Source organism: Phaethon lepturus, unplaced genomic scaffold (assembly GCF_000687285.1).
Source record: "Phaethon lepturus isolate BGI_N335 unplaced genomic scaffold, ASM68728v1 scaffold18632, whole genome shotgun sequence".
In the NCBI taxonomy this organism is placed as follows: domain Eukaryota; kingdom Metazoa; phylum Chordata; class Aves; order Phaethontiformes; family Phaethontidae; genus Phaethon; species Phaethon lepturus.
Window position 1 is genome coordinate 74761 of NW_010524306.1, and position 27691 is coordinate 102451.

The window sequence follows — 27691 nt, forward strand, 5'->3', positions numbered from 1 at the left end:
GTTCTGAATGGACAGAAAAGACCAGAGATGGAATGGGATGTCTGCAAATTGTCTGTGCAGACATAGTGCTCTAAAGATAAGACTGCAGATAGATAGCTCAGAGTGATGGTGTAAAAGGGAAGCAAATCAGGAATGCAACTAGGAGTGCACCAGCAGAGACCGGAAAGAAGAGGAAAATGTTTTTAAAAATACACCTGGGACATGATCTGGGACACCACCTGTGAAGACACATCTTCAAACTGAGAGTTGAAAATGGGTACCTACTAGGAAGCTGTTTGGTGGCATGTAGCTCTCTAGTGTTAATGTTAATAGCAAGATGAAAATCAGGAGCCTGTTTACATATCTGTTGAAAAAAACAGTGGACTCCCTTTAACCTTAATGGCAAAAAATGTGACTCAGAACATCCTTGCTGAATCTCAAAGGGCTGGGAGGTGTGGGAGGAGTGTTAAGAAAGAATTGACTGAAAACAGTCTGACTGTAACTGACTTAAAAGCATGTTTTGATCCTACTGGTCCCAATTTGGGACAGATTTTGATGTGTTTTCATCTATCTGTACGCTTGGAAAAATCTAGATTTTTAGTACTTTCAGCATGACCTTCTGCCTTACTGTAAAAGCTGTGCTTAACCTATTACCTGAGTGTAATCTTGTTACATTTCTAGGTCTTATTTTGGTTTCAGAACATTGCTCAGTCTCTTGTCAGATGTGGTGGGGAGGCAAAGAAGTTGATACTATCAAATCCTTTCCATTGCAGCACAATACATACTTACCGGGCAAATGTGATACTGTGTTAATAACTACTGGAACAAAAAAGTCCTTACTTCCTTGCTTTGATTTCTGAAGAACTGGAGCCAGAGCATCGAGTGTAAAGCCACTTACATCTGGTAGCGCAAGTATCCGCTAGGTCTGTGTGAAGGGCAGAGGGAGGGAATTGAGGAAATAACGGAGGATGCTGTTTAGATTTGAAACATTAATACTTAGAACCAGTTGTAGTCAATGAACTTTGCAGTAATACATCAAATTACGATACTAGCTGAGGGATATCTTGCAAACAAACTGGCCTTTCGTGAGCAGTGTTCTCTTTGTCAGAAGACACATGGAAAAGAGAGTGCTTTTTGTTAGAAGGAGCTCCTGAAAGTGTTCCTTTCAGCAGTTTGTGACATGGTCCAACTCTACTCCCAGCATCAAGCTGGTTTTGACCTTGTTGTGCTGATTCATATCCTATATTCTTGGAGCAGAACCAGAGAACCCTGTGGGCAAATACGCTCTGGAGTCAGTCAGCAGAGAGCTGGTACTTGCATAACATCCATGTGTAGATCTGAGCCAGTGAAAAGAGATGAAACTGCAATGTCACCAGTACACAGGCAGTAGCCAGCTCTTTTAAATGAAGCTTAAACAGAATCATCTCCAGCATATTCAGTGCCTGTGTGATTGGAAGAGGTATGAAGAAGAAATGGACACCAGGCACAAGTAAGAAGTTGTTTTTATAATGCTCCATGCCACTGTTTACTTCTTTACTCACATGTGTAGCCTGAAGTCAAACTTGTGGTCCTTTATGGTTTTCTGAGGCTATGGAACTAGATAAGCATCAGTGGCAATGAGGTGGCCAGGTGTAACTGAAGTGAAAGACTGTATCCCTGTCATGAAATGCAGGGCTAACCACAGTAATCCTCATTTCTGTAGTCTCCAGGTTTGGTGATAGGACATCTACCTAGAGCAAACCGATCAATCAAAAGAGGTGAAATGGGTACGAAAGTTGGAAATGAGCAGTAGTTGATCATAATGTCAGCCGTTACCAGATGTTGCCTCAAGTTATTTGTGTGTGTTTTCTATGGAGTACAGTCAACGCCGTCTTTCTCAGTACATCCAGCTCTCCAAGATCACTCTTAACTTCCACAGTATCTTTCCATAGCCCCATAAAACTGGTTCTTGAAATTCTGTGTTCTAAGGAAATCCCTACATCGTTTCTGCTGTCATTAAGAAATAGAAACTCTTCTGATGAGCACTGAAGCATTTTTCTTGATTGTATTTTCAGGATGGCTTTTGATCTAAAAATAGGAAGTGATGCTCACTGAGTCCCCAACTGTTTTTGAAACCAGCACCTATTGAAGGCTTCAAAAAAGTAAAGCAGCAGCAGTACATCTTTTACTTTCCTTTTAAAATCCAGTTTAGTTTTAGCACTACAGCCATATAGGATAGTTTCGGTAAGTAAGGAGGAAGTTCATTAGCTTCAGAGGCAAACAGAAAGAGTTGAGCAGTTGGAATGGTTCAACTGCACCATTCCTTCCTTCTCTCCAGGAAGATTCTCCTTCAGGAAGATTTTGTATAGAATGTCTTCCAGATAATTTTTTAATCTCATACAGAATGAAGATGTGCAGTACTTTTAAGCCTATGACTGCTTTTAGGCCAAAGCCTGTTTCTTTGTATATTTTGAACTTCATCTAATTAGCCCTTTCTCTTTATAAGTGGCATGCAGCATTTTAGCTGCAAGTTATTGTATAAGAATACGATCAGTACTGTGCAGGACAAATTTTCTTACTAGAATAATAAAGAAAAAGCCTACAGATTACATTAAAGAAGCTGCTTGCTTAATCATAATAAATATTTATGGACATTTGCATGAAAAATTTAAGCAGGTAAGATTTTTCTCCTAGCTTGGGCTATGTGCACCTACTGAAATAGTTGAACAGGATTTAAATAGAACTGATTTTCATACCTCTCCAAAAATCAAGAAAAAGGGGGCTCTACAAATCTAGAACCATCAGAGGAGAAAAGGTGGAAGTAGAAGAACAACAGAAGGAAACAGAATTGTGTCAGGCAGGCTGCAATATGGCGTTAGGGAGCAGAGGGCTTTCCATACCACTAAATGCACATAAGGCATCTCACAGTCTAGAGCAAGCTCATTTTTAGAGGTCTTGAAGGGCAGACATCTCACGAGTACTTTAGCTGCTCATCAAACCCTGATGGGGTTCATGGTCAAATGCAGAAAAAACAAATACATCCTGTATTGGAATCTGGTGGTGTTTTCTTTAACATCCCAAAAGTCACAGAAAGCTAGTAATATTTTTCCCCCAACGTGAAATACCTGTGGAAATCCCATGGTAATGAAAAACATCCTAAATGCTGTGAGGAACTTCGAGGGTGCCCACAATTAGCCTGGAATTGCATCAGGTTAGAATGACTGATCCCCCATGTATCTGTGCTTTGGACCTATAATAATAATAATGAGCCAAAACCATCAATTATGCAGAACAGCAGATGTCCCTTTCAGCTCGGTTTTGGAGATATGAGTGGGAACATTGCAACAGTTGTGTTACAGAGTTTGCAGGCTTGTGCTTGTTAGCTGTCCAGTACATCAATCTGTAGTAATCTTTTGTGACCAGGGGAGTGATCATATTCTGAATTATTACGTTCTATTAGGATACATAACCTTTCTGGTAGTAGGCCTCTCAGTTCACTGGCTTGTAGTATGTTATGGGAAAAGATGTTGCAGTAAATGGGAGAAAGGAGAAATGTGCTTAGTGGAGAAGATACATGTGTTGGATACCAAGAAAAAAAAATACTGACAAGAACAGTGGAGTTTACGGTTTTGCAACTTAGTGTATAGCTAAGAACTAGATACTAACATTAATGTTAGATTACAGACAATGACAGAACTGGAGAAAAGGCATGAAAAGGAAATGGAAAATCTCCTTTGCTGGCTGTTTAAAAACACAGCTGGTGTTATCCTTCTCTGATATCCAGTCGGGGAAGGATCAGGAATATAGACAATTGTGAAACAGAAATTGTAATACTAACAGTTTAACATTTTCTATTGAGAGAATTTTTAATTAGCCCCGAGTTCATTCTCTCATCTTCATCTGAATGCAGGCGATTACCACTTCAAGTTTACTTTGTGAATGTTAGCTTTAAGCCCATCATAGGGCCATTTAAACCTATGATGAGCTTAAACTAATAAGTACCTTGATTTAGTGAGAAGGAGAGAAAGCATATTCCTCTTTCTGTATTGTCAGTCTTTTCCATGAAGCATTTCTATTTTCTAGAAGGAATGCATGAAGATGAGATTTGATTCACAGAATTGTAGTAGTAGTTTTAAAATAATTAAATATGTGCAAAATAAGAGATTGCACAAACCACATTTCTCAATTTTTTTTCATGGGCGTTTTCCTGTATTCCAAATCGCTTTGTATTTCAAAGCTATACTTTGTTGCTGGGGCAGAAGGAAGTGGAGTAAGAGAATTGGAAAGTGCTTGGGAGATGACAGATTAAGTCTCACAAACCAGATTTAGCCTTTTGTTACTGAAGAGCCTTTCATTAAATATGTAGGTAGATTTTGTAGGCCTCTATAATAATATAGATCTGTGTTCCTGCCTCTGTATTTGCTACCTTCTTTGTGTCTTCTTACATGTGAACACGGTATTGGCAAGGGTCACTGCTGCTGGCCTGTCCACCACCACCATCTTTTCATTCAAGTCCATGTTTTAAGTACACTTCTTCCAAACTGCCTGTAAAAACTAGCCTTTCCTTCAAGACCTGTCAACAAAGAAGTGTTTGAAGAGAAGAAAAAAACTCAAATGAGGCCATCACGTTGGGTTTGGAAATGCACCAGCAAATATTTTGCTCTGTGGCAATATTCATCTTCAAACTGGATGTTGCAGTAAGATCTTTGGGAGTGAGTGTCACTTTAGTCTCCAAGCCCTTAAGCTTCTAATGTCTCACAAAACCCCCCATATACCTACCAGGGAGGACTTCTCTTGAGCTGTAGGACTTTGTTTTAACTATATTGCATCGTATTTTTTTCCAAAAGGATAAACTTTTTTGGTTAGTTATTTTGGTTTTTAATCTTGCATTCTTCAAGCAAAGTCACTTTTCAAAGCACAGAAGGCTAAAGGATTGTTTAGCTAAAGAAGCTTCATCTGAGTTCCATACAAACTAAATTATTATATTTCCAGATTTCCTCTTGCTTTGCTACAAGTCACAATGAGGAAAAAGTTGGGCTCCTTTGATGTGAAAAAAAGCAATATATCACTTCTCTGAAAGAACATTTCTCAGTCTCTCATGTGAAAAAGGATTAACACCTCCAACAAAGGTCCTGTAGATCACAGAACTAAGCAGCAATACTGAACAGTATTCCTGAGGAGTGGAAAAACTGTATTTAAGCAAGAGATTGTTTGAACTGGCAAACAGAAGCTTTTTAATAGCTGAAGATCTAAGATAAAGGATTAAACCTTTCTGAAGTATCTGCACTTAAACAACTCTAAAAACAAGGAAGCGAGTTTAAATTCATGAAAGATGGTCTTTGTTTTCCTAAATGAACGATGTTCTTTAGTGTCAAAACAAAATCCATTCACAGCATTGTCAACTACATAAACTTCATGACAATACCGCTTATCTACCAAAGTCTGACCTTGCTTACTTTTTAAAATTTTTACTAGTTTGAGCACCTGCCCTCTGCTTGCCAAGCGCCATAGTTGAGAACAACTTTCTCCTTTTAATGGGCACTTGTACAGTACGTACTAGTAGAACATGTAAAGTAAGATGTTAGTTTTAAATGGTTACTTATGTCATTTTCTCCCATGTTACAAGTCAGACTTAATACTTTATCTCTAGTAAAACATCAGTGGGTTTATAGGAAATAAATGGTTGAAGTGGCATTAAAAATAATTTGCTGTTATCGACTGCAGGAATGTGGGATGATTAGTAGTTATTAGGCATCAGGAAAGGTAGGAATTTCTTACCTTATTTTTATTGTCAGAAGTTGAATATGAGAAAATGAGCTGTCAGAATGCTGTTAAAACTTCTCATACTGTTGTTTCTATTTTTAACAAAACTACTGCTTAGCTTGCTGTCTTAAGAAGAAAATTACAGCATTTTTTTATCTCAAGCAGCTAACAGGTAACCTTCTGACCTTTTCAGTAAATCCTCAACTGAACCTTTGAAATTAGGGTGATTTAGCATTTTATGGCACAGAATAAAAATCTCTAATTCTGTTTCCAAATAGTGTATCCTGAACACACATTTTATTAAGCTCTTGACTCATTCAGCCATGTGTATTTTGTAAAGTTCCTATGGTTATTGTTTTACAATAGCTGCTTCCAGAAGCATTGTAAGGGTTTCAATTAATCAGCTCTTTGTGTGCTTCAGACTATGCAAATTTATCACATCAGACCATTCAGCAGCTCATGGGAAAGCAGTGTACAAACTGTATTGTCTTCTAGCACCTCCTCTCATTTAGAGTGATGTTTTTAATAAGAAAACTAATCAAGTTTACTTATGCATTATTTATCTGTTAATTTTAATTCTGTTCTTTACCTCTTATGTCAAATGGGATGTAGCAAGTGATATGATAGATCAGTGAATGATTCAATATTGAACAAAGCTTATGTGATGCAGCACTTTTTTTTTCTGGACTTGTTTTGTGCTTAGTTAGCCAACACAGTATGTAATTAGAGAGTTTTGAAGCAGATGTACATTTTTGTTTATCCTTACTAATTTTTGCAAATCTGTTTGTCACTTGTCCATAATACACGGCGCTGTGTTACAGATACAACTCCTCTTAATTATGTGACGTAGTCTTATGTCTCAAGAGTGTTTCCAAATTCTGGCAAATCTGGTAAATCTAAAATAGACGCCTTTCAAGTTAGTTTTAGCTCTTTTAACACCATATCATTAGAATAAGTAAACAAGCACATTTAGTAATGCGCTGCTTTTTATCTTGCTGATAGAAACTGGTATTACTGCTGCTTCTATTCACTTAGTCTCCTTTGCTCTCTAATGTCCCTCCTGCTGGTAGTAATTAGTTTTCTGTATTAGGTTATTTTGACTTATTTGATGATTTTTTTTTTTTTTCATTTGGCATGTGTGTGTATAGAAGGCATCTTATCGTAGCCGGTGAAAAACTTTCCCATACTGTTGTGTTTTGTCCCTGCCCCCTCCCTGCCGTCCCCCTTCCCCCTCTCTGCTGAACTGCTGTTTTACAAGTCTGCGTATGTTCGTGTTTGTCAGCAACTGTAAAAGCAACCACAAAAAAAAGATAGATAAATTCCAGAAACCTGAAATTCTCCTGATTAGAAAAAGAAACTCTTAAAGGACAAAAGTACTTTTTGGGTGAGGGGATCGTTAAGCTCTGTCCGGGCCTTGTGGAGGCACATGGGTGCTGAGATGCTGTGGGGATTGATGCAGATAGCGTGTGTGAGGATGGGGGCCGTCGTGCATAGTCAGAGGGCTGTCATTTAGTGGCTGGCATACAATAGCACTGGAAAACACTGCCGATGGCTGTTTTATACTTGCATGGTAAACCACTGTGGATGTCTGATTTAAGTTTATTCTAATTTAAACTGTTATCCTTGCAGTAAACTGCCACGCTTATTAATCCACTTTTTTTTTTTGAGAAGGATATCATAAAAGAATTTGTTAGCATTTTCACTAATTTTTCATCTAAGCTGACTATGAAATGGATATGCAAAGTTTTTTTTTCTAGAAGGCAGTTTGTTTTCAAGTGAAGAGAAAGGAGATGTAGCAAGCTGCTGGATGCTTTCTTGCTCAAACATACAACCTTCTTTTTAGTCCTCACATTAAAAAAACATTTTATTTCTTGTTTTGTCTGGAAAAATAATGGCAGCCTTTTCTAGTAGCTAATGTTTCATTCTGGTCCTAGATGAGAAGTCCAGAGTGTATAGATGAGAGCAGATTCAGGCCCATCGCAGTATAGCATTCAGTCTGAAATTGTATTGCTAAATTTCAGATGCAGCATATAAGAAATTGTGAGGGGAAGAGAAATTAATGGAAACGAATTATTTGTATGTCCTGTGTGAATGCTGGGGAACAATTTTCATGTGATGTCTAAATCAGTAACATTTGGGCAATCTTAATAACCTGTAGTAAGAGCTACAGAGCAAAGTTACAGAAGCAAATGGGGAGTAGTTGAGCAGCTCAGTTGAGAAATGCAGTTTATACTTGGATAGGGCAACATTTGGAACTTGAGGCTGTTTTAAATCCAGCTTCTTATTTTCTCCTTTTATTTTATTAACCAGTTGCAAGTGATAATTGCATGAATTCCCTTGATCACTTTTTTGCAGCTGCTGGGCAATGCAGGAACGCTAGGTTTGCCTTTCGCTGCCCTGCTGCAAACTGTGGCTCAGCAATCGGGCATGGAAAAGAGTAGCGAATTCAGGAGCTTACAATGCAGACCTGCAAGCATTAGTCTCTGAAGAGCTTCTGAAGGCAAGTGACTGCAAAAAGAAATCAAGTTTACATTTTTAAATGAATTGCAGTTACTTGCTTTTAGAAATAATGTTGTATACAGGAAAGGTGGCTATCAGCTTTTTAAAAAGTTTTTTATGAGAAAGAATGAACTTTCATGAAACATAGGGGAGGAAGAAGCTTCTCTCTGTCCTGTTCTCTAAATACACATGGGCTATAGATCTCTTATAAACTCAGTGACTTCACAGAAGCTTAGAATTGAGGTTTTATAGCTTTCTCTTTTCTCTTTTTTCCTTTTTTTTCCCCTTCTGTAAAATAGAAACTTTATAAATGGCCTAGTGAGCTTCACATTGCTGGATTCCGTCTAAATATTTTGTTTTTAACTTCTAAGCTCATTATGCTGTCTTTGTGTTAACTTGTATTAAAATCTGTCAGCTATGACTGGTCTCATAACCACAGTCAGCGGACCAGAATAAGTTAATTATTTACTTGTGTCACTAGTGCTCTTCATCTAATGAAATGCACAGCTGTGTTAGATCTGCAGTTGGGTGTGTAGGTCCCATTGTTATACAAGTCAGCGGAGGGTAGAAGCCGCTATGATGGAGAGCCCTCAGTTCTTTCTGCTGTTCTGCCTTTCTGTGTCGATTTCATGGATCTTTTATCATTCACTTTCACACAAAACAAACAACACAGTGGCTGTCTGCTATGGGAACCAGCTTGGCATATAAAAGGTTTTCAGAGCCTAAAGTAATTTTAAGTTAGCAAAGATTTAATTTTTGGCTTACAGGTGCTGTGAAGTCCAGATGCAACCTAATGCTTACTTAGAAGTAAATGCAAATATGGCAAAACGTACATGCCATAATATATATAATAAAGTATTTATGTACACAATTTTAGGATTAAAAAACTGTGTGCACAAGAGATAGTGGGTTAGGTTTGTTGTTTTCTCAGCAAATGATTGCTGCTTGGCAGGGAGGGGTAGAAGGATGTTACTGATTTATCATAACAGAACAATGAAAATTAGTTTCAATAGGTTTAAAAAGTACATACAACACCACCCCCCCCCCATGCTACAATTCTTTTTCTTTTTTTCTTTTTTTTTTCTGCTCCCTCCCCCCATACTTACCATTTTCATTCTATTAACTACTGTCCCATACACCTATCCCTGTCTTGCTTGGACAGTGGAAGAGGAGCTCCCTCCTGAGCAGACGCCAATATCCCCCTGTGAACTGGCTGGTCAGGGGATGCCTTTTTAGGGATGTAACCAGCACCCTCAGTCTTCCAGGAGCCCCCTCCGCTCCAGGACTGTTCCCAAAGCCTGCTCTGACAGTTGCAGCAGGCTGATCTCAAATAGCTTGCAGACTTTTTCAGCTCTAAGGACTTCTGGAAGAAATTGTCCAACTGAAACAGTAGCTTTGCTTCAAAGGAGTATGGGCTTAAGCAGCTGCATTTTAGCACCTGAATTTGAATAGATCTCTTGGTCATTTGTAGCTGCAGTATTGTTATCTGCAGAATTCACTGCAGAAACAATTATAAGCGTTGGAAGGAAAATTTTTGGATGTGTGATAGATTATTTTAAATGAGTTTCCATGTTTCTGTTTCATCTTTCCTAAATAGTTCTAGAGTTTGGGGAGGTTTGTTTTACATCCAGTACTGATGGAGACTGAAAAAAGCTTCCAAAACTTTTAAAAGTACAGTTTGTTTTAATGGACTGACAAAATATAAGCAGTCTGGGGAGTGGATTGTACTTTGTAATTCATTTAAAGCAGTCTTTGTTCAGCAAATTAATGTTACCTGAAAAAATCTTTGGGTTTATTTTTTTTCTTATTTTCGTCTACTTATTCTTCTCAGTCCCTGTCGAAGCCCTTTCTTGACTGGTTTTCATTCGCAGTATTTAGTGAAGATACATATGATAAACAAATTCAAAATAAACAATAATTTTGTGTGTCCACAGAGATACTGTAAGAAGCCTGATTTTCTTAAATTTTTTTTTCAGAAAATTACAGCATTAGCTCTAAAAACTAGGTTGTCCTTTGAGATGTTCTAGACTGACTGGTCAGAAGTTTCTACTTGCCTCTGAAAACTGTATCTATAGCTTTCTTCACTAATTTGCAAACTCACAAATCACTGGGAACATTATGTAAGGGTATGCTAATTTTGGCGGTCCTGTCACAAGGGCTCTCTTCTAGCCTGCAGGTTGTGAGCGCTGGTCATGGTAATGAATCTGGGTAAAAAGTGATCCATGAGAAAGAGAGGAGGAGGAAAACACTGAAGAAAATCTGGTGATGAGCGTCAGCCCTGCTGGTGGTTTGCTGTTTGTAAATTGAAATGTTTTCTCTTCTGCAGGGGTGTGTGGACTGATTGTTCCTCAGGAAGACATGCCATTTTGCGATACAGGAATCTGTCCAGATATCATAATGAACCCTCATGGCTTCCCATCGCGTATGACGGTTAGTGGTTATGTTACGATTAAAGAGACAGTGTCCCCTGTTAGGGAAAGTGAAGTAGATTTGCCAGAAGAAACAAGAAGAGTTTGAAATGTGGTTTCTCTGAGAATATTCTCCAGTCATCATGCCACGTGCTTGGTCTCCTATAAGTATTCAGTCTTCTGATTTGCATGTTTTGAAACATCCTACTGTAAAAGGAGTAGGGATGCAGGCTGTTCGTGCATCATTCTCATTCTGTTCTGCATCAAGCTAATAGGAAAGCAACTAAATACTTCACTTGCACCCTTTCTGTTTGAAAAATTCTTGCTCTCCCTCCTTCTCCTCCTCTGTTGACTATGCCCACTAAGCCGGCTGAGGCAGACTGTGATGCGAAGATTGGAGGGGAGTATCAATAATACTTCTAGTCCTATATAACTTTTTCCGTTACACACACCTCCCTGGAACTGATGCAAGTCTTGCACCTGTGCTGTAGGGTCACAATAAATATATCACAGCCGGGCCTTTATATAGGACTATACTTTGTATAGCCTCTGATCCTTTTTCTTTGTTAGCTTCTCCCCTTCTGTTCCCCCTGCTGCACTGTAGCGTGTCAGTCTCTGAGGCTGTCTCCCAGACCAAAAGGCTACACTGGATCCTGCTCATTTTCCAGACAAGTGGGGAAAAATGGAGGCTGCCTGACTCTGGACCTTAAAGGTGTTCCCAGACCCTGCAATGAGTCTGTTTTTTTCCCCCTTCATACAGGAGCAGTCCCTGTTCTTGGGCTTCTTCCGCTCCTCCCAGTGCATGCGATAACCCAGGCTGCCATCTCGGGCACCTTGCCTGGCTAAGTTACACTGTGACCGATCCAGCGATGTGCCCGTACTAGTGAGCAGGCTGTTAACTCTGCTTTTCCTTGCACAGGTAGGAAAGTTAATTGAACTCCTGGCTGGAAAGGCTGGGGTCCTCGATGGCAGATTTCACTATGGAACAGCTTTTGGAGGCAGTAAAGTTAAGGATGTGTGTGAAGATCTTATTCGCCATGGTTATAACTACCTAGGGAAGGACTACGTAACATCTGGTATCACTGGGTAAGAATCTGCTGTATTAATTTAGATGTTTCAGAGGAGTGGGGAAATCCTATTGAGACACATCTGAAAAATTTTCTCATGTCTCAGAGTTTAGGAACTTTCTCTTATTTGCAAGCTGCTCTGTGGGATGGAGGGAAGGGGCTGAAGAATGGTGCACTTCCCCCTGCCCTTAAAAGTATTTTGTGGTTCCACATTTTAAGAATTACTAGTATTTGTGTGGCCGTGATATGAATGGCCCTTGTGGTACATATGAAGATTTCCCAACTTCTACTGCATGACAAAAAAGGTAAAATCAAGGTTTTCTTTCTGTGAGATTGTAAGAAATTTCAGATTTCTGTTGGCAGCAAGTCTTATATATGCTTGGAATCAGATAAGCATGTTCATGTTGACTTTAATAGTACTGTAAAATATGGATTTGGAGGCAGGTGTCTATTCCTTGGGAGTATTTTGTGTGCTCTTTTTTCTTTTTTTTTGCTTTCAATTACACAATGATTCGGTCTGGCATAATACTCTAATCTGCAAACTTCCTGCTGTGTTGATCGGACTGGCTTCTGAGACACAGAGTTCAAAGAACATAAGATAGTTTAGGAACAGGAAAAGGCCATATGGCTCCACATGCCTGCCCTTCCAAAATGTATCTTAATCCTACCTTCCTGCTATTTTTATTATCCTGCCAGTCCCCTTCTTCCCAAGGAACAAGTTTAGGTCTCTCTTGTAAGTTTTTTTTTTTTAATACTTTTTATTTTAATTGCTTTTCCTACCAACTTATTCCATATGGTGTTTCTCTTTGTTTCAGACAGATGATTTTGTTTTCCTTACCCGCTCCAAATTCCATAAATTGTATATCAAGTATCCTGGTGTTTGAAATACCTTCTGTTGATACGTCATGATAACTTTTAACAAATCTGACAAATCTTATTTCTTAGGGACAACAAAATCATCTCGCTCTAAAAATCCCCCATCTCCAGACGTCAACTTTGTAGTGCCCTATTTAGAGACTTTGCTTTAGGATACTGATATTCTTCCAAGCAAATTTGACATGCTTAATTTATTTGTTATGAAATTTGAAGGCAGATTTCAGAACAATGTGGCAGTTTGCAAATTCCAAATGTCTAGTTAAGTTTTATTATTTTCTTCAATAGGCAGCTTTTGGAATAACACTGCATCATGTCAGTAATGACTCTGAATGGGTGGTGCAGTATGGTTGACTCCTGCTTGTTCTTACATTGCACATACGTTTTTTAAAAAATAAATCAGTGGCAGTGCTGAGTTTGTTTGTCTGTGTTAAATCTGGTCGTTCTTAGTGGTGAAGGTGGTAGCTGGGAAATGACTGAGTGCTTTCAGCTGTTGCTTTCTGATCTTTAAGCACATATGCTGTTCTACAGTTGGGGGTGTTTTAAACACAGAAATCTTTAGCCGTTACTCCAGCTTATAGAATGGAGTTCTATAAGCAGGAAGGCAGTTCTCTGTACTGCCTACAGATGTTCCCAAGCTGATGCAAAGTGCCTAAAAATGGTTCTCAAGAGCCCTTTTACCCGGCTTGTCTGAGCCCCCAGTGCCAGCCAGGGCAGTGATTTTTGTCCTATGGGTACAGCAGCTGAGCAGTGCTGCAGGGGCAGCTGCGCTGATGCACAGCCGCTCAGGGAGGGGTTTCACCCATCTGGGTCTTGGGTTCTGCTTTAAAGTGGTGCACAGGGAGAATTAGTGGATGGGAAGACTGTCAAGCTGATATTGTGCCAGTGCTAAGCGATCCTTGCCAAAACAAATTCTTCGAAGTGCTCTTCTGAAAATGATTTGAGCATTTATGCTGCATGTATTTGTTTACATATATGCTTACCTTTGTTTTGTGTGTGAGTGATGTAGAGTGAAGGAACGTAAACAGAAATATGTTAAGTCACTCTTCAGGGTCTGACACATTTACAGTCGTCATCGGTTGCTGATGACACTATTGAAACACTCCTGCACAGACAGAGGAGGATCTTAACATGGTACAGATGAAACTAGCTCCTGCAGCTATAGCAGCATGTCTGCGCAGCGTGTGGGCAGAGTTCAGGAGCTTCAGGAGCTCAGAGTTCAGGGTGGATACAGCAGTATGTCGTGCTGGAAGTGTACTGCTCTTGTGTTCAGAAGGGTTCTCTGTGGGGTTTTCAGATTGATTGCCCTGAAAGCAGAAACACATTTTTCTAGGACTCATGATTCCCAGATTATTTCAAATTCCTCCTGTACACACACTCTTGTCTCTCTTAAGGTAAATACGTGCTAACTGTGAATATTTGTTTTGTTTTTATTCCTTCAGTGAGCCTTTGGAAGCCTATATCTATTTTGGCCCTGTGTATTACCAGAAACTAAAGCACATGGTGTTGGATAAAATGCATGCAAGAGCTCGAGGACCCAGAGCTGTGCTCACCAGGTATTGTTACAGGCTAAGTGCGGAATTCTTAGCGTGCACTCTGAAGTGTGCCAGGCTGACTGAAGGGTACAAAACAAAGTTCATTTACCTTTTGATACTTGACACAAAATGCTATTACCTGTTAATACGCTGTTAAAGACTAAAAACCCTCACAGTAGACTGGCAGGAAGTGGTTCTGAATGTCCTATGCTCTATGTGGTCCAAAACTGAGTTTGCTTCTTGGACTTCTGTTAGCAGTTGGTAAAAATACCATCTGCTGATTCACAGTGCACACTCTGGCCTTTTCCTGTCAGATTGCTCATATTGTAGGAATTTTAGAAGGATTTTTTTTTTTCTTTAACATTTGTACTTTTATAAAATTGGGCCTGAGTAAAAGGAATTTTTTTTTCATACTTCAACATCCTTTGGTATTCAGGAGATTAATATTGATGTGGCCCTAGTCTTCACCTGTCAAGGCAAAGCAAATTGGCTCTGGAATAGTGCAAACAAGCATTAGAATAACGTGCATCCTTGCAATTACTGCACTTTGCTTTGCAGACTCTTCTGTTCACCTTTAAAACTGAATGTAGGGTTGTATGTGCCGGTCCATGGTTATCATTCAATACCATGCAGGAGAATAGCACCTTCACACTAATAAACTGTAAAAGTTCCAGAGATGCCAACAGTAAACCTCCATTTTTATTTGCCCAGTTGATGTGTCCTCAGTTCCTTTGGAGTCATGATCATTGCACTAAGCCTGAATTTGGTTTTCTCTCCAACAAAAAGGTTGATTACCACATTGATGTCTTTTGGAGCTAAATTTTGAAGTCAAGCAGGTGTACTCTGAGTAATGGGTAATATATAAGCCCCTTGGGGTGGGCTTGTATTTATCTGGACCTTCGGGGATTTTGAAGCATCCTGCTTTCACTGATGTTACTTACCTTTTCTCCTTAAAGCCAAACCAGCTTTTTAGCACTTCAGCTCTATGGCTGCTTGCACTTACGTTCTAAATTGCTGATATTCCTAGCTCACAAGAAAAGTTCAGTGGCACAGACTTTGCTTTGAGGAGGCTTCTAGTGGATCATTCCGTTTGCCTCTCTCCTCTCTCAGTAGGATTATTTGCTAAATCTTGCCAGACAGTTAATTGCCAGCTAGTCTTGAATATTCTAGCTTTGCCAGTCTTTCTGGACTATCATGTACACTATACCTCACCTGCTGCATGGTGGTACTCTTCTTTTTGACCAGTCTCTTTTGTACTGTTTGTGAGATGTAAGCACATGTTTATCCTGCCCTTATTCTTCCCTACTACAAGCATGACTCATATTCTTTAATTCTCAATTTATTCATATGCCTCATATCACGTGCTGATCCACTTCTCTTGCTTTGTCTGCACAAGTTAGCAAGTCTGTCCTCTTGATAGGTGCAGCTTCTACCTGTTGATGTGCTGTTGGAGAATGGAGGGTCTGTGATACAGAAGTATGTTTCCCTTTTGCTTTTCATGGTATATTTCCTGTGCCTTTTGCCTTTCCAACCTCATGCCATCTCTAGGACAAACTGAAGTTGTCTCACAGTTTCCATGGAAGTAAACACCAGTGGTTGAACTGTGAGAGAAATCATGAAGTTTTTGTAATTCTTGGCTGAACCTTTCCACCAACCACATTAAGAAGAGCAAGTTAGCACAACCATTATTTCCTACCACAGCTGCTCACCTATATGAACATAAGTGATATTCCCAAATAATGGGCTGTCTGCCCCATTTTCTGTTCTTCATTGTGTTAGTTGTGGTATTGGTGCTTCATGTGAAAATTAAAACTCGCTGTCTTAGCTATCAGTGCATGCAGTTGGTTTACTGGAGCTCCTAGCTTACCCAAATCCCCTGATCTGCTTTCATCTGCTTTGTCTCCCCAACTTCTCAGCTGTTTAGAGATATTGAATTTAAAGGAAACCTAAATCCCAAGTCAAGGTAATGTTTACATGTAAAGATGAAGGTGGTGTGATGTCCCCCACCCCTTACTTTGAATTCTTTGTTCCAGTCAGTAGCATTATACTATGTAGCTAGAGCTCTTTATTTGACTTTGAGGAGAGCTATTGGATGTTCGATTTATGCTGCCTCTTGACTAGTCTTTTAGGAATTTTCTTTTTTCTCCTCAACTAATTAAACTTTTGTTATTGCCATCGCCTCTGCTGAGAGCGTCTGCTTTGCCAGCTTTCATACTGACTATTGTTTTATCATCCATTGCACTTCCTGGAGAGTAGATTGCCTCTAACGTTGTTTTTTGGCTTTAAGAGTAATCCTGTAACAGTTTCCAACACCGAATTTGGCTATAGTTGTATTGAAATGCATTTTACTACATGTCAAATGTACCTTAACTGACAGAGCAAAGCTGTATTTCCATCTGGAATAAGGCAGAAGACTTGAGTTTCTCAAACATCACTGATTCTAGATATTGTTCTGATTAAACAAGACTTTGTAGAATTGCAAAGCAGCACTCTCCGTCAACACAGTCAAAAACCACCAGGATGTTGCCCTCTGAATTGGTATTTGTCAAATAAATTGCAATACTTAATTTATTTTGCCATGAGTAGTTGACAATTAATTTAAAACATAGTTCTATATATGGTGTTGCCAAGATACCCAGTCCTGATAAGTCTTTTTAATAGATAAACTGCTTTTAGTTTTCCTTACAAGAGATCAATATAAGCTTTCTGCATGCATAGTTGCTTTGATGGACGTTGTCAGAGCTGCCACCTGCGTGTCTTTTGAACTTATCAGATATGCCAGTTCCTATTGTACTGCAGGGGAGTAACGTGACAACTCTGGTCAGGGCTCCTCTGTGTGCTCTGGGGCTGTGGGAGTACAGTACGCCCTCCTGCTTCAGGCACTGTTTTTCTGGGTAATACTCCACTTCTTGAAGATCAGTGTTTCAGCCAACGACTCAATTTTTCATAATAGGCACAGGGGAGATCTGCTGAGACCTACAAGGCCTCTCTTATTCATGAGGGTAGACTTACTTCTCTCCACTGGCCAATGAAACAAGGAACAGGGCCGTAAAGCTGAACCCACTGTTCTTCCAGAAAATGCAGAATTAGTGCCAATAAATCCTTGATGTGCTTAAAAATGCTGAAGTTAATTGTTTTATGCTTTTTCTAAGTGGAGCAGTTGAACAGTATGAAGACCACTTGGCCTTATTTTTTATTTAATGAATCATTGCATTTTATTTAGCATCTAAGAATTTTAAGAACTTTTTTAAAAATATGAAAAATACCTCTTTTTAATTATATTCCTGGTCTTATTTTCAAGAGTCTGATTTGTTTTCAGAATGTTATATTTAGAATAATGAATGGAAGTAGTTGCCCAGGGCAACAGCTACAGTGTACGTGTGTATAGTGGGAAAGGGGAAGCACAAATGCTTTATAAATACTGTTTTGACATTTTAAAAAAACCTTTGGTGTGAGGAATTTTCAAACTCGTGAGCCAGAAGAAGAATCTGATAGACTTAGGGAGCATAAGATAGACTCTTTTCAAAGGCCCAATCTCAATATTGAAGTTTTTGGTACTTTAGAAAACTAGCTTTTAGGGAGGGAGGATTTTGTTTGTTTTGGTTTTTTAATGAGGTAATTTTGACAGTGGGAGTGAAACACTCAAAGGCTTATGACTTAAGTTGGTGGTTTGGGTTTTGGGGAGCTTTTTGTAGTTTTTTTTTAAATGGTATTTCAGCTGCCTTAGAAATCTTCATCCTGTATCTGTTGGAAGACCCATGTTATATCAACTCTTAAAGCGCTGGAGTTGAAACCTCATCATTTTTCAAGAGGTTTTATCCTCCCTTAATTGGATTGAGACTTTATTGAGGCTCACATTTATAAAGCTATTTTGTCATTTTGTTCTGTGGAACAACGCCTGGTGAAACTTTTGAAAGTAGGCTTGTGCATTAGCTATTATTGTAGAAGTCAGTTGGTAAAAGGAACTCGGGCACTTCCAGCGCTGCAGCAAATGCCTGTATCTTTGGAGGCCCCAACTGCTTTTAAAATCTGCCTCTTTGGACTTCAGAAAAGAAACTGCATTCACCACAGGGTTAGTCCTTTAAAGCAGTGATGGTGCCATCATCTGGGGATGGGATCCTAGGGAGTTTAATCAGGAGGTAAACAACTTCTATCCATTCTCCCAACAGTGGGAAAAATAGAAGGTTATATGAATGAAAAGGATGATTTGAATTACAAGTAGATTAGTTTTAAGGTTCCGGCGTGGTCAGAGTAAGGGAAACTACTTCCCCCTAAAAACAAATACAACTTGCATCTTTAGAAGATATTTTGGTCTGGTAATTAGGTATATTTTTTTTACACTTGTTGCAACAGATTAGATGTTGAAGGCTTTTACAAATCCTTTTCTCTGAGTTGCAGTAAGTTGGCAAAAACTTATTTTTAATATATGTAGTATGCTTAGCAAATTTGGTGGTTTGAAATAATATAAACAAAATATACTCCAGAAGTTATCGGCCAGATCTGTCATTGGATATTCTATGTGGATTACGCTGCTGCAGGTATCAGAAACAGTGCTTAAACACTTTTTTTCACTGAGCAGTGAAGCCCCTTAGGATTGCCAATAGCATTTTTGTAATTCCTTCTCTTTGCAGTCATGCTTCAGGGAATATACTAAGGTAGAAATATTTAACAAAATGGCGTGCAGTATATTAGTGCTTCAGGAATTTAAGGTTGGTTTTGCTTCATAGTTCACTGTAATATTTGCAACCTAACTACTACTACATTGTGCTAGTACATGAGAGTAGAACTGACACTGTAAGAAATTGCAGTATGACAAGAGGTTAAAAGTTTTGACTGTGTCCAACAAAAAAAAAAAAATTTGCTTAAACAGTCATAATATCGTTAAATAATACATTGTACCTTGCCTTTTTACCTCAAAATCTTTAACGTATACTTCTATTGCTTTGTTAAAACTTTCCTTTAGCACCATGAGGACAGGAAGTCTTTCCAGACAAGAAATGAGAGTTTGATTTGTGTTGAGGAACTAGAAAACCAGGAACCTATACAATACAAAAATCAGTCTATTAACTGTCAGACATGAAAAAAAAACCTGGATAAATGTTACCTTTTTTTTTTTTAAGTAAGATTTCAGTGAGTTAGTAGTATGCATACTACTTGTTTGCTGCTTTGTTTTGGTATTCTCTCCCAGATAAAAAATGGATTTATTGCAAGAATTTGTCTTAGCTGTAGTTCAGCTGAAACATTAGCTTGATGATTCATTCATTAGCTCATGAATATTGTTTCATTTAGTTAGCTACAAACTATAATGAATGTCTCATGAAAAAAGAGTACCAGTCTGCATCCAGATTGTCTTGGATACTGTTCAGTCTCTTTTTGTTTTCACTTAACTCAGCTACATTCTGTGAGATAGAAGAGTTGTGGCCTGACGCTGCAGTTGGCACTCACAGAACTACATCTTACTGCTAGTGCAAGAGCAAAGATGAATTGCTTCAACTTGAGTAACACATTTGCGAGATCAGTGACTCTGCCTTGTAGAACGCTGTTGTCCGTTGATCCTGTACTGATCCTACAGTTGGAAGACAGGCATTCCTAGAATTGTATAATGTATGTTCTGGAATACATACTACATTTTTTCAAATATTTATTTCAAAGGCAACCCACAGAAGGTCGATCCCGTGATGGTGGTTTACGTCTTGGAGAGATGGAACGGGATTGTTTGATCGGTTATGGAGCCAGTATGCTTTTATTGGAGAGACTGATGATTTCAAGTGATGCCTTTGAAGTGGATGTTTGTGGGCAGTGTGGCTTGCTGGGGTACTCTGGCTGGTAAGTTGTCTAAATGTAATGCTTTTTGTAAATCATGGTGTCCCCTCCTCACTCTGTGCATGTGACATGTTTCATATTTTCAAAAAACCCCTTGACCTCAGGTGCATAAAGCAAAGTGACACAGAGTAAATGTGCCTCTATGTTACAGAACCTTGCCCTTGGTTATAGTGCTTCTCAGTTTTGAAGTGCTCACAGACACCAGTTAACAGTTGCATGCACCTTAATCAAAACCAGTGTCAACATTCAAAATTGGTATTTGGAAAATTAGTGACAGGGCATGGTTCTTTGTTATGGTCTGGTTGAACTTAGGACTAAAGTGAGTGTGTGGTCAACCAGCCAGGGGTCCCTCCTGTTGTGGGAGCACAGGTATTGTCTTCCACAGCCAGCTGTGCTTGTGGGAAAGGTGACCTTCACTCTGGCTGCTGCCTTCCTTCCCACCCTTGCAGGGGATTAGCAAAACCCCAGTCCTAAAAAACATCTATTTTTTGAAAAGGGGAAAATAGCTGTGTCAATGTACTTGACTCTTCTGATGTCAGAAATGAGATTACTAGCTAGGGTAGTCAGAGATCTTTTTGGTACAATCACACGTTGAACCTCACAAGGCTAAAGAGAGAGAGAGAGAGTGGGCCCAGAAGAATGGGAAAAGAAAGCAACATCTCCTGCTTGCTTGTTCTCTATCTATGGAGTTCATAATCGTATGCATACCACTTGCTTTGACTGTGCCCCTCCCAAATGCCTTTTGCTTTGTAGACGTGTAAAACAAGGAGATCCTCTGCGAAGCGGCAGACGAATGCACCAATCCCATGTTGGAGCCTGAGAGACAAGCAGCTGTCCAGCTGGAAATTCAGCTGGCCTCCAACCAGCTGCCTTGTCCCTAAGAAACTTACCTTTAGACTAGCTAATGGTCTTGCTGTCTTACTCCGGGTCCTAAGCCAGTGCTGAGCTTATCTCCTACAAACAAACTGGTTTTCCATGTAGGGGAAGCATAAAACTGGATGTCAAAAATACACGGAGCTCACCACATGTAACACTGGGCTTTGCTCTAACCATCTTATCTCTACAGTAATTTTGAGATGCTAGATTTAAAGTTGGCATGCTGGAAGTATCACTATTACTAGAAAATAGGAAAACTTCTTTTTATGTTCTTTTAGAGGTGAGGGAAATGTTTTGCTTTAGGTTGGTTTTCTTTTAGCCAAGCAGAAAAATGGACTTGAGACCAATAGGAATTTATGAGATAGAATGTTCTTGCAAGCTTTGTGAAAACAGGTGACCTGGAGTCCCATGACTAAGGGAGGAAGAAATAAACAGCACGAGTTCAAGTTACAAGTTACTCTAATATTAATGTTGGGGGAAGATGGGAGTTGAAAGGAGGAGGAGAAAGACTCATTTCTAAATACCTCAAAAGAACATTGTTGGAAACTTGCCACATCTTGGATATCGATATCAATATCAATCTATTGGGAGAGGCAGGAAATTGGACTTTATTCACTTCAATGCTTCGAGTGTGATTTTTCCATGATATAATGAAGTCAGAAAGTAAGGTGTGTTCTCAGTTTGTAGATGTGTAAAAGTGGCAGCTACTGTTTCTGCCCCTGGTCAGACCTTTCTTCTGAAGCGTGTGGCTTTTGGCCAGAAACCAAGCACCACGTTTGTGTGCTGACAGCAGCAGCGGTTCTGCTCCTTGTGGAGCACATGTGAAATCCAGAGGAGCGACAAGGCCTACTCTCTGCATCCTCTTGTGGTTGGTGATTTTTAGTTGGGCATTGTCCTACTGGCTTTTGTGCGTTATTTTTGAGAGTCCTGGTTTTCTTGAGTGTGTGTGCACTGTATGTAACAAGTGAGGCCTTTTTCTCATCCAGGGCTCTTAAAAGTACTACAATGCAAATAACGGTTGAAGGAAGTTGTCTGAAAGGAAGGGCATACCATAAGTCAACCAACCAACCACTTCTAACTCTGGAAAGCACTGCCTTAAAAAATTCGCATGTGCAGATGTAGCTCAATTATTTTTTTTATAAGGCCTTACATTTCAGAGCAGTCCTTGAAGATTTTCAGAGACCACAGGAAGTGAGGGTGCCTTGAAGAAAATTAGGAATTTGAACTTTAGAAATAGTATTACATTTTATTTTTAAGGTGTTGTTAATATATTTCATATTTTGAAGTTTGTAATGAAGTTTAGTAACTCTTTTTAAATAACTGTGAAAGAAACTACTCTCTCAGACAGAGCCAGGCATTCTTGCAATCTGATTCTGTGAAAAGCTGTCTGATGTGTGAGAGCAATTACTAAGAGGCAGTTTCTTCTAAATGATATGCTGTGTCTACCAGTAGCTGAAGCAAGTGGCCCTATAATGGCGATTACAGTAAAGACCAAGTCATTAAGAGAAACTACCAAACTGGCCTATTCAGTGGTGCTGGCATTAATAAGACATTGCTGCAAGAAACCTTTTTAAAACATATTGTTTGGTGGCTAGCATGAAGGGCACTTGTCTTAAGGAAGGTGAGCCCTTCCTCCAAGACAAGGACTAGCCACTGGGTACGTCTTTCTGAAGACAGTAACACCACATCAGTATGGGAGCTTGAGCTGGTACCTTTTCAGGGGAAGGGAACTCTTGTGGCGGTAACAGAATTTGTCCCCATACAAAAATACAGTAGAAATTTACTGAGATGTGCCAATTTTATGCAAATTTTCCAACTTTTGTACAGGTACTCAAGGGCAGGACTCCACAGAATGCAATGAGCAGAATTTGTTCCTTTTTTGATGATGAGAAGTTATGCCGATCCCTAGAGGTTGAGCATTTTAAAATATAGATGAAGAAAAAATTTGTTTCTGGTCTGGATTCAGCCTTGGCACAGTTTCCTTCTGTCCCGTTTAGTATCAATTCTAGTGCCAAATGGTCTTTCAAGTACTTCAGGTTCTGTGATCTCCGTTTGACAGAGCTTTGTGTTTTGTGCTTACTGCACCTTAACCTTTCTGTGTGATCCCCATCCAAGTGCAAAGCAGGCCCAGAATAGTGTAGCTTTGACCCTGGGTGTAGAGAGTAGTCCCTGGTAGCTGTAATCAGATGCCAGACGTCTGCTCATAGAAGAAAAGTTGTGCCTCATCAGGCTTCCAGGGCTTGCAAGGCTTCTTCTATTGAGAGCAAGCTTGCTGTTGCTTGCTATCATCAGAAAATGGCTTCTGTTTAGGTCACTTCTTCCCATGATAAAAATGTACATACCCCTATAAATACTTATATAAATATAAATTTGGACTAGGGGAATGGTTCTAAATCTGTAGTTGAGGTCTACTCTGTTTTAAAGGCATGCTAGCTGTAACATTTCCCCTATGTAACAGTGTCTACAGGAGAAGCCTGTTCCAGGGAAGCACCTAGTTCAGTCTATTACCTTCTTACTGCCTGTAGTCAGATTTGGACAAAGCCAAAGCAATTACTGGGAATAAGTGAAGCTTCATTTCTTATCATGAACTGCAGAAATGTAATGAAGGCTTCTGTACAATTGGTTGAAACCTTCCTAGGTTTAAAAAATAAAAAAATTTAAAAATTAAAAAAAAAAAGTGTATAATATAAATACTTCAAGCATGTGGAAGTCAAGGCAACCACAGTGTTCTTGGAAAATAACCAGCTCTTCAACATATTTTTTAAGTATGTCTGTAAAAGTGAAGTAGCAGAGTCTGAAAAAGTAACTGGAAGACTAATGCCAACTCTCATAACCAAGAACCTTGTAACACTAACCAACTTTATTGGACCTGTCCCCATAGACTTCCACATGCTCTAGGTCAAGTTCACTGATAACAGAAACAAGTGACTAAGCATTGGCTTTATTGTAGATATTGATCCTTAGCTTCATTCTGTACTGCAGAAGCATGTAGGAATTTTGCTAATTCTTCCTTACCTTGATCTTCAGACTGTTAGGACTTTATTCCAGAAATATAAATTTGAAACACAGAAGCAAAAAAAGAGCTTTATTAGACTATTAGGGGAGTGCTGAGTCACTCTGTGTTCTCAAAGCCTGGCTTTCTCAACTCTCTAAAGCCAGAAGATGGAATATACAGGAGACTGAAGAAAGAGGGAGGTTGGAAACTGATATTTATAAGAAAGGGTTTTAATTTCCCTTGTGTGTACACAGAGTATGAAATCAAATGATTTAAACAGTTGCTACCACCATTCAATTTAAGTCCCAATACTGGAAAGATGGGTTTATAGATAGATAGCCTATCTATTCCTTATATGGTCAAGGTTATATCTATATGACAAAAAATCCCTTTCCCTGAGAATTTTAAGATCATTATTTGAGTAAAGCACCCAAAGAATATGTGTTAAAGCAGTTTTACAGGTTTCCCATCTGCTTGGCTTGTTCACCCAGAGAGATGTAAGACAAGAGGTGCCTCTTTTCTGGAATATGAACTGATTTGAGACATTATAGGATGAAATTGCATTTAAGGAAAAAACCTAGGTGTGAACCATCTTTCTTCCTGCCTCTTTTTTATAGCATATATATAAGACAGAAACTGGACCATTAACCATGTTTGCAGAAATACATAGCTTTGTTCACCTACTTTCTCTCATTACGCAATGCTGAACTTGCGTTGGCAGTTACATGAGTGGTGAAGAAGTAGAAGTCAGTCCTGTTAGCTACTGCGCATTGTGATTCTCCTCCGAGAAAAGTGCAGATTTAACATTAAGCTCCTATTGACTTCAGTCAGATTATTTAAGGGCTTAGTTATGACTCGCTTAAGCGCTAAAATGTGTCTCAAGCACTTGGCTCTTTCTAGGACTGAGCGCAGTGTTTAAATGCAGGTGGACAAAGAAACCGGTGGATAGTGGCAACTGTTTGTTTTCTGCAGAGCGTCTAAATTATTCTCTAAATGAGAACTAAATAAATGCACCAAATCTGACTTTCTTTTTCTTTGTTTCCCTAGGTGCCACTACTGCAAATCATCATGTCATGTGTCTTCTCTGCGCATACCTTATGCCTGTAAACTCTTATTCCAAGAACTGCAGTCAATGAACATCATACCTAGGCTAAAACTTGCTAAGTACAATGAATGAACAAGATTAAAAAGATAGAAAAAAGTACTTCACGGAAATTGAAATCCAGCATATATAACTGGAAGATTATTTTGGTGAACAGGAATAACTCTAAAACCTGAGTGGGTAGAAGGGAGGTGCAAGACAGTGTAAGATATCTTTCTTACATATCTAACCTGTTTTTAAGTTGACAGGGGAGACCCTGTCAGTAGAATACACTAGGAGCAGTTTGGAAAGCTTTGATTACTCTGAGTGAACAGGCCATGTGGGAATTGTGGAATAAGGCCATCATCCAGCAGAGCACTTGCATCACTTGCAACGCCATACTTGGTTTTCAAAAGTGCTTTGCTAGACTAGGGCTTGAGCTGAGCTAAATGCACATCTTATTCATAGAGGTTAAAAATGCATTTTCCAGACCAGTGTAATATGAAAAACTAATAAATTTTTTAAAATAATACTGCCTGAATATGTGTTGATGGTTGCATAAGGGTGGTAAAGCCTTCTTACAATGTCTAAACCATTTTTCTATTCCTGAAGCATCTTGTTAAAGCATTAAAATTTTCTTAAGTAGTGTCACACTTAGAGAAATGAAACTACTTTCTTGAGAACTTGAAATCAGACGTTTTGAGTGGGATTTCGATGACCAGGTGCATTTGTGTGCAAGCAATGGTGTGATTATACAGTGAATCTGCTTTCAGCTAAACATAGGAGTTTCCATGAAGTTCAACAGAGGTTGCATATGCAGCAGGTGCATGATACAGCTTACAGGTATCCATTCAATTCCTACTGAGTATAGCAGATTTAATAATACATTGGCCCAAAGCCCTGAGAAGATGGCTGCAAACACTAGGTACTGATGTATCCTGTCATAGGACTTTAGAACTTTCTAAAATATGGGTATAGCTAAAACTTTTTTTAAGAAAAAAAGAACAACAAATCCTCCACAGACAGTGAAGCAGGTTTGAATGTCCTGAAAGGATTTAGAAAGGGAACATCTGTATTTTGTTATGAGGTCTAAGGCCTAGAGTGGGTGAACTAAGAGTCACTTAGTACCCTAAACTCCCTTGAGCCCTTACTCTGCAAAGCATATGGTTAACTTTTTAAGCCAAAGGGTAGTCCCACTGAGGTTGAGGTGAAGTATGTGCCATGTTCGGGTGCTTCAGAGAGAGGCAGCCCTCTAGATCAGTGAGGATACAGAGCACTGCCTATGATCTGGAAGTCCAAAGATGCTCCTTGGCTCCTCGTATGGCCGAATTGTGCATGCCAATCCTGACACTGTTCTTGCAGTCATGTTGCTGCTGTTCTCTCAGCTGCTTAAGGAGCAGAGATGAGTATCAGCCTGAGCAGGCTTGCTTTTTAAGCTTCTGGCAAAATGCTTTAACTAGTAGTTCTGTGTCTGGGCTTACAAATCCAGTCTGAAGGGATAGATTTTCCTTTTTCTTTCTTTTTTTTCGATTGGAGTAATGGCAATGCAGTTGTCAGCCCAGCACATTTGGATTGGAAAAGCTCTTGAAGTACCTCTACCAGGATCTGAACAGCTCAGGGTTATTTACAAAGAGTTGTAACAGAGTGACGTACTGCTTCCGACTGGAGGAAAGAGGTTAACCGAAAGCTCCAACCAAATGAACAACCGTTTCCTTTGCTCCCCGAGATGGCCAGGCCGAGGCTCGGGTGCACCAGCAGAGGGAGTGAGCCTCAAAGGCGACAGCCTGCCGGGGGGGGAAGCTGTGACCTGGCTCAAGGAAACGGCTCTGAGGAGAAGGTGTTCTTGCTAGCTAGTCGTCTCTTAAGTGGTCTCCTAGGTTAGCTGGTCTGAGCTACAGGACGTTAAAGACGAAGCAGTGTGTACGGTTACACCTGCAGAAATTTAAGCAGGCACAGCAGAGATGAAGAAGAGGAGCAGAGGAGTGTGCTCAGGAGTAGGCCTGTGCGATGTGCAGCCCTGAGGGGCAAACCTGCAGCTAGTCTGCCTCAAGCTGATGAAAGCATGGGGATGAAAGGTTTTGTGAGGGTGAAGGAAATCCTCTGTGATAGCTGAAGTTTAGGAGGAAGGGGGCAACCTTAGCAATGATGGGTCCAGTAGAAGATAGAAACTAGACATGCCTGGCAGTAAAGTGAGGGTCACCCACTATCGCTATTCTGGTGATACTTACATCAGTTCCATTTACACATCATTGCCTGTGCATACACCAGAGGCAATTTATTTGAGTGCAGATTTGAGTCGAAACTCCTATTTTTACTTTTTGCCTCTCTTTAAGAGGCTGCCTATGTTCCATCATAAATAGACACCTGCAAGTACTCTGTTGGCAATGGAATACGCATTACAAAACCAGCGGCAGAAATGGAACAAACGGCTATGGATTCCTGGAATACGGTTGGTCAAAGTGGCAATTCAAGGAAGGAGTCGTGCTGCAGCCAGGAAAAATAGGAACGCATGGACTGATGAGGTAAGACACATTTTCAGAACCTCAGAGCTGTCACACTGCTTTCTTCTGGTGAGCCTCATCATTGCAGTCCTTTGAACTATCTTCCTAGCCAACCTCCCCTCCCCCACGTTTTTATACAGTGAATGCCATCACAAAGAGGTCTCGTGTCAGCTAACGGCTGTACTGCTGGAACTAGGCTTGCCCGAATCAACCCTGCCATGACTTGGTCTCATTGCCGAAAGAGATACAATATTCTGAACGCATGACAAAAACTTAAGTCTTTAGCACAAGGAGCTGTGGCTACAAAACTTC

The 27691-nt window shown here is 39.7% G+C and overlaps 1 protein-coding gene across 1 annotated transcript in view; it reads left to right on the forward strand.

Annotated features, from left to right (window-relative positions):
• Positions 1-25401, forward strand: part of POLR3B (polymerase (RNA) III (DNA directed) polypeptide B) — an 82489-nt gene extending 57088 nt beyond the window's left edge. Inside the window, exons 24-28 of the mRNA XM_010282415.1 lie at positions 10547-10650; positions 11548-11714; positions 14011-14124; positions 19756-19929; positions 24845-25401. Of these exons, the coding sequence (XP_010280717.1) occupies positions 10547-10650; positions 11548-11714; positions 14011-14124; positions 19756-19929; positions 24845-24974 (689 nt within the window). The 3' untranslated portion in view covers positions 24975-25401. The remainder of the gene's footprint in view (positions 1-10546; positions 10651-11547; positions 11715-14010; positions 14125-19755; positions 19930-24844) is intronic.
• Positions 25402-27691: the final 2290 nt, after the last annotated feature.